The sequence below is a fragment of the Condylura cristata genome, unplaced genomic scaffold, assembly GCF_000260355.1.
Source record: "Condylura cristata isolate star-nosed mole 26May11 unplaced genomic scaffold, ConCri1.0 scaffold00010, whole genome shotgun sequence".
NCBI classification, from domain to species: Eukaryota; Metazoa; Chordata; class Mammalia; order Eulipotyphla; family Talpidae; genus Condylura; species Condylura cristata.
In genome coordinates this window covers 6307189-6321160 of record NW_004567111.1, presented here as the reverse complement: position 1 = coordinate 6321160, position 13972 = coordinate 6307189, and the positions used below count along the sequence as shown (strand labels likewise).

General features: G+C 36.1%; 1 protein-coding gene across 1 annotated transcript in view; it reads left to right on the top strand.

Moving 5' to 3' along the window:
* Window positions 1–5040: 5040 nt before the first annotated feature.
* The window catches only part of IPO5 (importin 5), a 29069-nt gene continuing 20137 nt past the window's right edge, over window positions 5041–13972 (top strand). Inside the window, exons 1-7 of the mRNA XM_004680056.2 lie at window positions 5041–5117; window positions 7833–8025; window positions 9853–9955; window positions 10830–10926; window positions 11127–11231; window positions 12973–13095; window positions 13175–13295. Of these exons, the coding sequence (XP_004680113.1) occupies window positions 7842–8025; window positions 9853–9955; window positions 10830–10926; window positions 11127–11231; window positions 12973–13095; window positions 13175–13295 (733 nt within the window). The 5' untranslated portion in view covers window positions 5041–5117; window positions 7833–7841. The remainder of the gene's footprint in view (window positions 5118–7832; window positions 8026–9852; window positions 9956–10829; window positions 10927–11126; window positions 11232–12972; window positions 13096–13174; window positions 13296–13972) is intronic.

Here is a 13972-nt window from a genome sequence, read left to right as displayed (position 1 = left end):
CCCGGCCTCTCCAGCCCGCCCTCGGGGTACCGGCTCCCCCTCCCGCCCCGTCCCCTTGTATTGAGACGCGGGTCCCGCCCTGTCGCCTGCTTCGCCGCTCGGTTCCTTTGAGTCCTCTTTCTCGAGTCTCGTTCCTGACATCAGGAACCGGATTTCCCTGTTCCCCCCAGCCTGGCGAAGTTGCCTTTGGGGGTGCTTTCTAAGCAGCTTCCACCGTGCCGTTCTCTTGCTTCAGACACATTTTATTGGATCTCTAGAGATTTGTGGTCTCCTAATATAAATGGGATGTCCTGGGGCTTCCGTTGTTTAACTGGGTTAGTGCCATCATATATTTAAGTCTTCAATTTCATTAAATTTGACCTGAATCTTATTTTGTTTTGTTTTCACCACCTCTGGCTTCTGGCCTGCAAAATGGGGAGCTGCCGATAGTTTCCAAAGACAGTCTGTGCCCTGTGTCTGCAAGTTCATTTCCCTGAAGTAGCGGTCACACACCTGCCTGAACTTAGGGCGGTGGGGTGCTGTCAGTGCTGGCACAGGGCTTACTGAAACACCTAAAGGGAAGGGCAGGAACTTTCCAGGTCTTTTCAGTGTGTTAGCAGCAGCTGACTTCAGACTTGATGATATATGGAATTCTTTGCCTGCCGGTGATTGAAGGTTTTATAAGATGCAAAGAAGGTTGCTGTTAGCTATCCTTACAGTGCAAAAATACACCTTATTTTACATAGACCTGAAATTGGGGAACAGATAGTCTCTTGGACTCAGGGTCTTGTGAGTTTTATAATTGTCTTCAAATAATCACACTGTTGTTACCTCTTATTTTCAGTAGCTTTAGTAAATGCTGGGTACCTGTAGTGGTTTTAAAAGTACATCTGATATACTCTGAAAAGTGTATTAATCACCTATTGAGTTTATTCTAATGACTTGACTGGCTTATTAGACGTGTAATACATATTTGGGGTAAAAATTCAAACAGTATAAGTAGTTTTTTTTTTAATCCCATATCCAAAGGTAACCTACTTTTTAAGTACCTTGTGAATTTCCCCTGAAATTCTCTCACATGTAGATGTAGATGTGTGCATTCACCTTTACTGTGCAACTCCCTGTATTTCACACTGCCACATTGTTTTTTTGAATAACACACTCAGGCAGCAGTGTGTTACCCCTTAGTGTGAATGTGTTAATCAGCCAGGCCCTGAGTGATCGTTGCCATTTCCAGTGCCCTGCTTCTGAAAAACTGTACTCTACATAGTTCAGACTTTTCTTCCAGACTTGGCCAGGTTTGCAAGTAGAGACACTTGTCATTAGAAGTAGTGTGCATTTTCACTCCTGTAGGATGGGATGTTGTCTATGATGACATTTTGATGCTGTCTGCTAACTGTAGAGATAGTTTTTCACCAAAATAAATTTGTAATCCCAACCCATAACAGAAATTTCTGTGTGTTACAAAGTAGAACAGCATTGTAATTAGTAAGCTACTTTAATTCTCCCTCTTCCTCCAGTTGCTCAAGTCTCTATTGTCAAGCCTGGTAGGGAATCTCTTCTGCTGAACTAAGTACCAGTGTCTGCTTTAGCTTCACCTCCAGTTGGGGCCTGTTGTAAATCTTCTATCACTTCCATCACTTTGGGGATATTCGGCAGCATGTAGCATATTTTTTCAGAAATAACAATAGAAAAAGTATTGTACTGTCTTAGTTTCTTTAGTACTCTCTTAGTGTCTTTATTCTAGTGAGAACACTCAGATTTTTATTTTCTTTGTATATCCTGAGAACACACTAATATGTAAAATAAATACAGTAATGTTGAATTTTCTTAAACGATCCCAAAAAGGTAAGTGTCGGGATGTTCCTTAACACCATATAGTAAAGCACTACGTTGATCTGTAAGTAGAACTTCTTAGAAAAGCAAAAGTTTGGGGGAAATGGCTGCAATAATATCTTAATATAGCCCCCCTTTTTTGCCTAATGAAATAAGCCTTTCCCAGGTAATCAAACTAAATTATACAACAAATACAGGAAAAAAAAATTGAACTAAAGAATTTGCAAGGGCTCACTAGTGAATGTCTTTGTAATTTACGCAATCAGAATAAAAATAATTGACACATTAAATACCAAATTGTTAACTAAGGCTACCTATATTCAAAATTGAAATCATATACAGCAAGACATTTATTACTATAAAGTTGAAATCAAAAAAGGACTTAAAAGATTTTTTAAGTTACAGAACTTTTCCCATTGTTTATGTCATTTGGTAGGCTTTGTATTTTGTTTTTTGTTTTTTTTACCTTTAAGGTATTTTTAGCTCAAAACTGTTCCTGGTATGTGAGGAAATTATTTAAATGCTTTCAGAATACAGTAATTAACATTGAATAAACAATTGAATAAGTAAACAATTGATGACTAATCCAAAATTTAATAGTACTTGTGACTAGATATTTTTATATCACATAGCTAATGTGTTTTCTTAATCGTGCATGGGTTTTGTGAATTATTTTCCGTTGGCTTTGTTCCTCCTTGATTATAATATAGACTTCATTAGTGGGATTTGGAGGATAATGTATTTGAAAATATACCTGATTTTTGAGAAAGGTTGAGGTTGTTAAATAGGTCGAGAGGTTTGTCCCTTTTACCTTTTCATGTACAAAGCAGGTACCCATAAGTATTTAGGGAATGAGTAAGATTAGTACATACTAGCATTTCTCCTTTGTGGATAGGAAGGGGGGTGAGGTGAAATCTTTATATTTAGTGATTATGTGTGGTGGAATCAAATGAAATTGGTTTTTCATTTGCCACTTGCTACAACATTGGTCACGTTCATTGAACCCAGTTGGGTTAGTACTTGGGTATATTCTTGGAATTATTCTTTGTATTTGCTATACTCTGATGTGTTCCATACTTGGAATACAAAGTGGAAGAAGTACTATCCCAGTCTTTGTGAAACTTAGGCTCAGAAAAAGTTACACTTTTGATTTTAAGCGTATGTTCTTTTTTCTATACTATTGACCCTGGCCAATGGTGTGGTACAGATGTGATGCTCTATCTAGATTGCCATGTGGCAATCTCAGGAGTCAGATGTCACTAAGACATCACCTGACTTTGGGTTCATCCCGCCATTGACTTTGGATTCATCGTGGAGTTTAATATTTGACTTAATGTTTAGCAGTCTTGCCTAGAATTAGCATTATATAGCTGCCACAGAGATAGTCCCAGCTGGGCCAGGGTAGAGAGCCTCACATTTATAACAGGCTTCTGAGAGCAATAGTCTGGTTGAGAATTTATCATCCAGAACTTGGTTTAGCATTCTGGAAATTTAAGTGTCAAACATTCATAGCATCTACAGATAAGTGAAAGTACAGGATTAAAAACACATTTTTATTGCACAGTGAGATTGCTTACATGGAAAGATACACCAGTTTTGGGGTTGTTTTGATAATGATTAAGTGAAAAATCTCAAGGTACATATCCATTTTTGCAATCATCTTGTGAATAGCTTTACATAAATTATCTCATTTCTGGATAAATAAATTCAGACCATCTTCTCTCCTCAGCTGTGAATGCTTCTTGCCACAGTTTTCAACACTGTTGTGATCCTATGTGCGTATGTACTTAAGAGGAAGTCAAGGTTATTGGAAGATTTTGAATTCTGCTTTCTCCTGAATTTGTTCTTCAGATTGAGATACGTTTGAGAAGTTTAAAAAGTGTGTAACACTGCATCCATCAGCTCTTTAGTGGAGTCAGCCCTCAGGGCTGAAATCCATAGAGAACATTCAGTGCCCAGAGATTTTGAGTTGGCCCCAGTAGACCAGAGTTTTTTCTGCTATTTGTCTATGATCTTGAGCAAGTCTTTTAACTCCTGAATTGTTCTTTACTGGTCAATATCTGGGGTGCAATGGAGCATTTAGAAAAGGTGTAAAGTAGGCATGAGTTCAGAGAAACTGGTCTCCCTCCCTCCCTCTTGTCCTTCTCACTTCTGACCAGAGGATCCAGGTAGAATGTTAGCTGTAGTAGAGCAGAAAGGCTCTTTGAATTTAGACATGTTATCTACATTAGCTCCTTAGAGGGTATATGAGTGCGCTATCAAAGAGGCTTCATGGGGACTACAATTCCCAATGTACTGACTTATTTTCTATAGTAAAAAACTGTTATGTTGGGATTTTTTTTATAGACATATGAATTATGCTGCTCTCTTGAGCTTATTTTATAGACAGCCAGTACTTGTTTTTTGATCTACTCTGACAATATTTAATTGCTGTCAGCTTTTTATTGTTAGTCTGTTTGCTCTGGAAAGTGTCACCGCTTAACAACCTGAAAGTCACCAAAAAGCCTAAATTTCCAAATGTAAAATAATAATAAAGGATATTAAATTCCCCTGGTCAAATTTCTCTTGACTGCTTGTTTACATATGTAATATTGCATGGTTTCAGGATAATCCTTACTTGAAAGAAATTGTAGCTTAAGTAATTTGAATACTCTTCCTTCGCTCTCTGGCTTGCTTCCTTTGAGGTTTGTCTCAGGTGGTTATAAGTAGTGGTGATTTGAACCAATTCTACATTAGCTGATCTAAAAAATGTCTGCAGGAAAGCAGTTTTCTGTGAGGTGTGCGTTTGTGAGCCCTTAGTTTGCAGCAGGGTAGTTCAAGTCACATTTGACAATTTTGGGGCCTGGAGTTCTGTTATTTAAAGGAGCATTAGTTGAGGGAACACATTAGGAAAATCTGTTGAAGAAACCAAGGGAGAAAAGAATTTAATGAAGTTACCCCTTGGAAAATCCTTAACCTGATCTATGTGAAGTATTTATTTTATGTTACAGGAGAAAATTTTAACACCAGACAGGGTGTTAAGCAGTGACTTGAGCTACCCTACTGCAAACTAAGAGCGTGTCCTGCTAACATTTTTTTAGACCAGCTAATGTAGAGTTGGTTCAAATCACCATTACTTAAAACCACCTTCATAGGCAAGCCTTTTCCCCAGTCATCTTCTCAATGTATTCATGAACTTTTCAGACATATTCTAACCCTTAACATATTTCTTTTTCATGTAGGAAACCTATGAGAATATCCCAGGCCAGTCAAAGATCACATTTCTCTTACAAGCCATCAGAACCACAACAGCTGCTGAGGAGGTACGTATCTTGAGAATGTCATTCTTACGAAACAGCAGGGTAGTAAGCAGTGGTCAGAGTGGATAATGAGAAGTGATGTTTACTGCGTATGCATGACCAGAGCTTTGAACTTCTTTAAAGGGACTCTGGAAGCACAATATTTTTTATGTAAGCACTGTGTATTCAAAGTGAGAATTTCTTGGGTCTCCTAGTAGCCTAGGGTTTATCACCACTGTAGCCTGCATTTGATCCCCAGCCAGGGAGCTGACCCACATATGTGGCACAGCAGACCTCTCCAGTCTCGCCGACTACGCCCCTCAGCAGTGTATTTCAGTAAGTCAGCCTGTTCTGCTCCCCACTCTGTCTCTGGTGAATACTCTCACCCCTTCACCTCTGGCCTGTGCCCTAGTTCTAGCAAAAATATATATATTTTTTAATTGAAAATAAAGTCTTAAAAATAAGAGAATTTCTTTTTTTCCCCCAAGTAAGATGATTTATCCAAGGTATTAAAAGTTAATGGCTTTCAAGTAATTACCTAAAAATTCTAAACTTTGTGATTTTCCTATTCATAAGAAATTTCTTCCTTAGTTCTAAAAGAGGAAATTTTTTTCATTCAGTGTTTTCATTGTTTCTAAATATTTCTGAAAACTTTTTTGTCTATCTTTTAAATTTTTATGGTTATAGTCATTTCTAAGTCATCAAGATTGTGTGCTAAAGATGTTTAGAACAAAAGATTTTTTTTCAGTGTTTTAGCAAATTGCCTAGTTATTACACCAAATTCAAATTTACAGTTTCTTTCTGCTTTTCTGTATATTAAACACCTAATTTATTTTTCTTTCCAGAAGTAATATTCATGTACTTGTTGAATGTGAATTGAATAGTTTTGTTGTTGTTGTTGTTGTTGTTTTGTTGTGTTTTGTTTTGTCAAATACCGGTTAGGAAAATTTACCCACCCAAGAAAAACTGTATTTAGAATTTGTAAAAGTGAGACATTTTTGCCAACAGATACTATATGTAAGATGCTTCTACTAACACACGATGGAAATGATGTCACACTAAACTTCTGTGTAATATTTTGCCTTCTAGTCAGTTTAAATTGATGATTTGATGTTTTAACACTTAAAAAATACATAAAGTGCTCCAGTTTTTAATAGGTATTAAAATGTGCTTTGCCTCTGTAACACACTCATTCTTTAATTCAAAATGAATGTCAGCTACAAAGAACAAATCTATGTAAGATAACTTTAAATCTCTAAAGATAATTGACTTCTAATTCTTGAGGATGTAAGCAAGATGTGAAACAAATTTGAAGGCCAAAATAATATGAAAATCGAATTTTTTTTTTTAAGTATGTGCTAAACCCTAGTTAAATCTAGATTTGATTTAGGAATTAGAATATTTTGTGAAATAGCTTTAAAATCTTAGACTTCAGGGTCCTCCCTGGTGGCACAACGGGTTAAAGCACAGCACTAAGAAGCTAAAGCCACTTCAGCATGAGTTCAATTCCCACCTGCCTCAGAGGTGACCCACATGGCACAGCAGACCTCTCCTGACCTGCCTGCTGCTCCCCTCAGCTGTGTATTTGTCAGTCAGTCTGTTCTGCTCCCCACTGTCTCTGGTGAATCCTCTCACCGCCCCTGCATCTCTGGCCTGTACCCCAGTTCTATAATGCATAAATAAATCATTTTTTTAAAAAAAATCTTAGATTTCATAGTTGTCAGTGTATGAGAATTGCTAAAATTGAACCGCTTTGAATTCTTTGTGGTACATACATTTTTTAAACTTTACTCACTACCAAAATAACTTAGATTTATCAGTGAAAAATAAATGGAGGAAAAAATTGACATTTTATTTGCGGTAGCTTAACTTTTTGTTGTTCATAGTCTCAAAATAATTATAGTCACAATCAGTAGCCACAACCCAATAAAAGAATGGGAAAACTGGGCCCTCCCTGGTGGCGCAGTGGGTTAAAGCACAGCACTAAGAAACTTAAGCCACTTCCGTATGAGTTCGATCCCCGCCTGCCCCTAGGAGATCCACATAGCGTGGCAGACCTCTCCTGACATGCCCACTGCTCCCCTCAGCAGTGTACTTCGCCGATCTGCCTGTTCTGCACCCCACTCTGTCCCTGGTGAATCCTCTCACCCTCCGCATCTCTGACCTGTACCCCAGTTCTGTATGAATAAATAATTAAAAAAAAAAAAGAATAGGAAAACTTAATATTTTAATTGAGTTGATTTAATTTGATAAGATTTTGAGTGTCATTTGTCTTCATGTTTTGACCATCTAAAGAAATATGCAGTCATAGCCTAACTTAAATATATTTTACAAATTTGAAAATGTGATAAGAATATATAGAATTGATTAGCTCTTTATAGGTACTAGGAACTGGTGGTGTTTGTTTTGTGTGAATGAAGCATAAAGTTATACAGATAAGATGCTGGTGAATTAGCATTTGTTTTTCTCCAGAGAATGCATTAAAAATAGGAGTTTATCATTGCTAAGATGTATTCCTGTTTGAAAGCTAATGTGTACATGTTTTTTCTTCAGCTATAAACAAAAATAACTTTTGGACTAATGTAATTAGAAAGTGGTTTATGTTTTTACAAATTAACTGCTTTTGAAATGAATTGTCCAGATAGAGTAGCAAAAATATTTCAGTAAAAGAGTGAATGTAGTTTGCTCAATTTTTTTCCTCTAATATGGCACCAGATTATTAACAGTGTTTATTTATAGGCAAGACAAATGGCTGCTGTTCTCCTAAGACGTCTTTTATCCTCTGCATTTGATGAAGTTTATCCAACTCTTCCTTCTGATGTTCAGACTGCCATCAAAAGTGAGCTACTAATGATCATCCAAATGGAAACACAGTCTAGCATGAGGAAAAAAATTTGTGATATTGCTGCAGAGCTGGCCAGGAATTTAATAGGTACGTATGCAAATTTATTATTATATTATGGGAGAAAGAGTATATCCCTCTTAGAAAATCTTTTTAGAGATTAATGAGTATTTGAGTACCATTATTTCATTCAAAATGAGAGTAATTATGGATTGTGCACTTAGATACTTGTAAAATGTGTTCACCACATTTACCTGTTGGTCTTAAAAACACCCATTTGAAGAAATAATTTTGTAGTTTGCGTGAAAATTGTCGGTTTTATTTCCCACTTAACTGTAAAGTTTTCAGAGACGTTTAATACATGTATCTACTTGCCAATAAAGGTAGAAAAGAGGTGCTTTTGCTATTAATATATTTATAAAATGTGCACGTATGCTATTATATACAATACCCTTTTTTTTTTCTTTTTTTTTTTTTTAAGTTTGAACTAAAAGTGACCCATACCAACATTTAAACTCTTGGTCACTAATAATTGACAAGTTTTTGTTTGTTGACATTCTTCTTTGTGGTTTTGAAATGGGGCATTTTAATGGTTGAATACCTCACCCACTTGGGGTTGAACAGGAGAACACAGCCTGTTGTGCTTAAGTAAATCATGATATCTATGTAAGCACAATGGTCTTTGAGAAAAGTTCAGCAAATATTGGAGAATATTTTTTAAGTACAATAACTCATCTGTAGTTCTGCAATGTTTCATTCTTCATAATAGTATGATCAGAAAGTATGATGGATTTTTGTGTTTACTTTTTCTTATTGCAGAATGTCAAAAAAAATGTATTGTAAAAAAATTGTATTGTAAAGCCTTATTTTAAAAAGTGAGTACATTGATAACACCTTACAGTATTTAAAACTATGTCCATGCCACCAGGCCCAACGTTCCTTCCCACTCTTGAGTTTACCAGTTTCAAAGTGAAAATTACTTAGTTTCAAGATCTAGTCGCCAAATACTAGCTTTGCCTACATTTCAAACTCTTTAATAGCAGTTGTCAAATGTAAAAGATTTGACTCCTTTTGTCCAAATCCCACTTCTTAGAAATAACTACACCTAATATCTGGGCTTATGTGGCCCCACACACAGGACTGCTTTTTTTTTTTTTAAGATTTACTTATTTATTCATATAGAACTGGGGTACAGGCCAGAGATGCGGAGGGTGAGAGGATTCACCAGGGACAGAGTGGGGAGCAGAACAGGCAGATCGACGAAGTACACTGCTGAGGGGAGCAGTGGGCGGGTCAGGAGAGGTCTGCTGTGCCATGTGGTCACCTCCAGGGCTGCGGGGATCGAACTCACGTGCAAGTGACTTAAGCTTCTCAGTGCTGTGCTTTAACCTGCTGCGTCACCAGGGAGGGCCCACACAGGACTGCTTTTTATAAAAGATGGTGATACCATTTTTTAATGGTATAAAGACTTAAGTTTAGGGGCATTTTTTTTAAAAAATACGGACCTAGTCAGCATTTTCTATTACTGCGTATTTTTAAAAATTAATTAATTAATTTATTTATTTATTTATGCATATAAGAACCAGGGGACAAGCTAGAGGTGTGGGGTGGTAAGAGGATTCACCACAAAATGGGGAGCAGAACAGGCAGAGTAGCTGAAATGCACTGCTCAGAGGAGCAGCAGGCCGGTCAGGATGGGTCTGCTGCGCCATGTGGCTCACCTTCCTGGCCTGGAATCAAACTTGTGCTGCAGTGGTTTTGGAGAGCTTTGTAGTGCTGCGCTTTAACCCATTGTGCTATCAGGGAGGGCCCTTATTACTGTATATTTTGCATACATCTTGATGAAATGAAAGAATTTACCCTTGATGTTTTGAAGTTTTGACTTAAACATTTTATACCTGGGTTTCTTACTTTTAGATGAGGATGGCAACAACCAGTGGCCTGAAGGCTTGAAGTTTCTTTTTGATTCAGTTAGCTCTCAAAATATGGGGCTTCGGGAAGCTGCCCTTCACATTTTCTGGTATGTGCATTGATAATTTTGTTTTTAATTTAATATTATGAATGCCCAAAGCTTTAATTCATTGTTTTAGTCTAACTTAAAACTTAGCACAGTGCCTGTAGATAAACTTTATGGTTGTGTTGAAAGTAAAATTGAAAAAAATACAAACTTTTTATTTTACAATGTGATCTTTTTTGTATACAAGGATCCTTTGCCAATTTAGTTCTTTACTTTGTCCTTTTTGATTCTGGAAGAAATTCTGAGGTGACTGCTTCTCCTTTATTTGGAGATTGATGCAGTACGAAAATACACCTTTCAGAAGCCACTTTAATAGTAGTATCTGGAAGAAAAGAAGGAAAATGCTGTGGAATTCTCATAGTTTCCTGGGTCTTTTGTGATCAGCCTTTATGAAATATATTAATAGGTTTCTGTATATTTGCAAGCAAGGATTCCAGGTTAGAATTGAGTGATTATCTTTATTAATTTTTTGCCCTACTGTGTTGCCATACAGTTCTGCACTTAAAATATAACTGAATTTATAATTTTTTCAGATCATAAGGCATTGTTCTAAGTAAGCATCAGAATAGGGTCGAGTTATATGGCATGCTATTTTCTACTTCATAGCTTCAAATGTATCTTGTTTATCAGTAATCCAGAATTAAGATTTTAGTTGAATTGTTTACCACATTTAGAGTACAAATTTGCAATACCTGGGCTTCCAAAGCTAGAAGCAGATTGTTGGAAATCATTAGTGTGCATATTTTAATTAACCATGTTAGATTAAAATAATGAATTATTGATTTTGTGAAATGTTACTTTAATAGAAAAGGAATACGGTCATCTTAGCTGACACTTAAATAAGATACAATATGGTGATTTTTGTTTTGTTTTTTAGGAACTTTCCTGGAATTTTTGGGAACCAACAGCAGCACTATTTAGACGTCATCAAACGGATGTTAGTTCAGTGTATGCAAGATCAGGAACATCCATCGGTAAATAATTTTAATCCTTTAATGTTAACACCAAGTGAATGTAGTATCTAACTTATGAAAGAAACTTAAGTGTTCAGAGATTATCTTTACACTTTAAAATTCAAATACTACATTTACTGATTAAAAAAATTTCATCTTAAGAAAACTTGAATGCATCAAAAATTTCCCATGTTTGACATTGTGTACTCTTTTCACTTTAGATCAGGACGTTATCTGCTAGAGCTACAGCTGCATTTATTCTTGCAAATGAGCATAATGTTGCTCTGTTCAAACATTTTGCAGACTTGTTACCTGGATTCTTACAGGTAAGACAACAGCATAGATAGGTGATAACTGGTTTCCTTGCTTTACATTCCTTGTCTAGTGCACTCATTTGGTGCCCTCTCTGTGTACTGGAACTATGTTTGGGAATAGAACAGTGAGGAAATAAGTAAATCTCTAATCTCTACTACGCTCACGTTAATTGTCTTTGATAGACTAAATCACTTAAAATTTTAGAGATGCAATTTTTTTTCTATAATGTGATTGGTGCTTACTTTAAGATATATAACCCATATAGGTTAGTTCCATTAGTGTCTATTTTTCTTAAGTAGAAATGAGGAGAGGATAAGAAACTTTCCCAAGGTCACACAGTGTTGGTGAGTGGAGAATTGTGTAGTTCAAACCCAAACTGAACTGTAGCTCTTACTTACAGTGCTTATAACAGTTTATGTTATAAATAGTTTATGGTCAGTTCACTTTATTAAATCCCAGGTATCTTAAGTTGTTATTTTACAGCTATCTTCCTCAGTTGGGAAGTAACATATGATTGGATAATAGAGATGTGATTTTTTTTAACTGAATTTGGAAAAAAAAAACCACCTTTTTATAATGAACATGCTGTAACTTCCCATATTCTATCCTAAAACAAAATGCCTGGATTCTGTGACTCAGGTACAATTGCAAATTTTAAAAATAACAATATGTGACCCTTAACGAAACGTAAAGAAGAAATAAAGAGGAAGTAACATCTAATGAATGGCATTCTTTTCCTTAGTAAATGCTTAGACAACACTACAGTGAAAGAATAGGTAGCTATAAAAGAGCAATAGCTAAAGTTGTAGAGTGATACAGAGGAGTAATTAAATCAAACCCCATTGTTGTTCTTACTACTGATGCTATTACACAGTATTCACATTTTGGATTGAAACCAGCACTAAAATTTGTGATTTAGAGTCAGATTGTTATAAATGAGGTTTTTAACTTGTATATGTGTATCTGACAAATAGGAACATTTGACATGTATGATGGGTGTTTTTTAGTTGGCCATAAGCATTTTCCTCACAGATCCACAGGACATTAGCACCCTGCCAACAGTCATTGTGATGCTCAGAATCCCCTGAGGGAGAAATAGTGCCGTGTTGAGACCCCTAGATCAGGGAAGGCTCAGAGGACCAGGAGGCCGTAATATAGGCAGCAGCCTTCAGTAGAAACTTTCTCCCCCACCTTAAACTGAAAAGATATGTCATTGACAAAGCATTAACTTCCATAGTTTTGTTTCAATAGTTATTGCCTAGAAATCTCGGTTAAGTGAAATCTCAGACTTTTCTTCCTTTGAATTTATAGTAACTTAAAGTATTTGCCAAAACTAGTGAGTTGTGGTTCTGAAACAGGCATTGGTAAGTAGAAAATGCTCACTTAAATACCACACACAATGACCCAACTTTGTCAAAGAGAAATAACTTGGGTGATACTAGGTAATTCAAATGTATCCTCCGACCTGGTAGGTAACAATGACTAAGATAGGGAGATTGAAAGGACAGAGGAAAGGAGTGCCTTCTAGTTATATAAGGAATTCCCTGAGGTGGTAATGATTTGTTTCATTATTTTGCTTTTAACTTGGCGATCAGTCTTTGTTTTAGGTATTTCTAGTTAACAGTAGTCAAAAGGAAGATATATTTGTGGCTGTAGGTAATTTGCAAAATGTAGATTGCTAAGTTATTTAGTACTCTTTCCTTTGGTGTGACTCTTGAATTTGGACCTTTATTTCTGTTTAATCTTTTCTAGGCTGTTAATGACTCTTGCTACCAGAATGATGATTCAGTCCTAAAATCCCTGGTTGAAATTGCAGATACTGTCCCAAAGTATTTGCGTCCTCATTTGGAAGCTACTTTACAGCTAAGTTTAAAGGTAACTGAATTCTTCAGTAAATGTTTTGTTTGTTGTTCTCAATCTAAATTATTAAATGTTTGCAAATATGCCTTTGTAGTTGTGTGGAGACACTAGCCTCAATAATATGCAACGCCAGCTTGCCCTTGAAGTAATCGTGACCCTTTCGGAGACAGCAGCTGCTATGTTGAGAAAACATACCAATATTGTTGCACAGACAAGTAAGTCAGAGGTCTTTAGATAGCTTGTGTTTAATGTGGAAATTTTGTAGGGTAGGTTTGGTGATTGTTACGTAAATTTATAGATTTGCTCATAATGCTATCTTCACAATCAGATAAATCCATGAGTCTGGGAAACTAATTTCTATACATATGTGCATGGCTCCAATGTGGTGGCTTTGCTGCTGAACCCTCTTAATGCCAGTCATGACTTTCAAATCAAAAGACCTTTATGGAGAAAATAGAGCAATAGATCAAAAACTAATAAAAGACCTAAATAATAGCTTTCCTCAATTGCGAATTAATGAGGTTAGTGTAGGGCTTGGAGTAGCCAAGAGAATTTTGACAAAGTGAAGATCTCACCTATCACTGTGACAATTGAATTTGTTGGTAGTGTAGGTGTGCACAGAGGGTCTAGAAATAGATTCACTCACCTGGAAACAAAGAGGAGTTAGTTGATTCTTCAAAAGTTGTTGTAGAAACAACTTTTCTCTGGTGAAAAGATAAATCTCAACCTCAAGTACCCTATAAAAATGAAGTTTTGCTTTGAGCTCCTAAATAATAGGAATATATTTTACAAGTGAACCTTGATAAGAGGATTTTTTTTTAAGACCAAATCATAAGTTACAGGTATAAACATTGCTTAAATTTGCAAATACCAAAAAAAATTTAGCCACTAG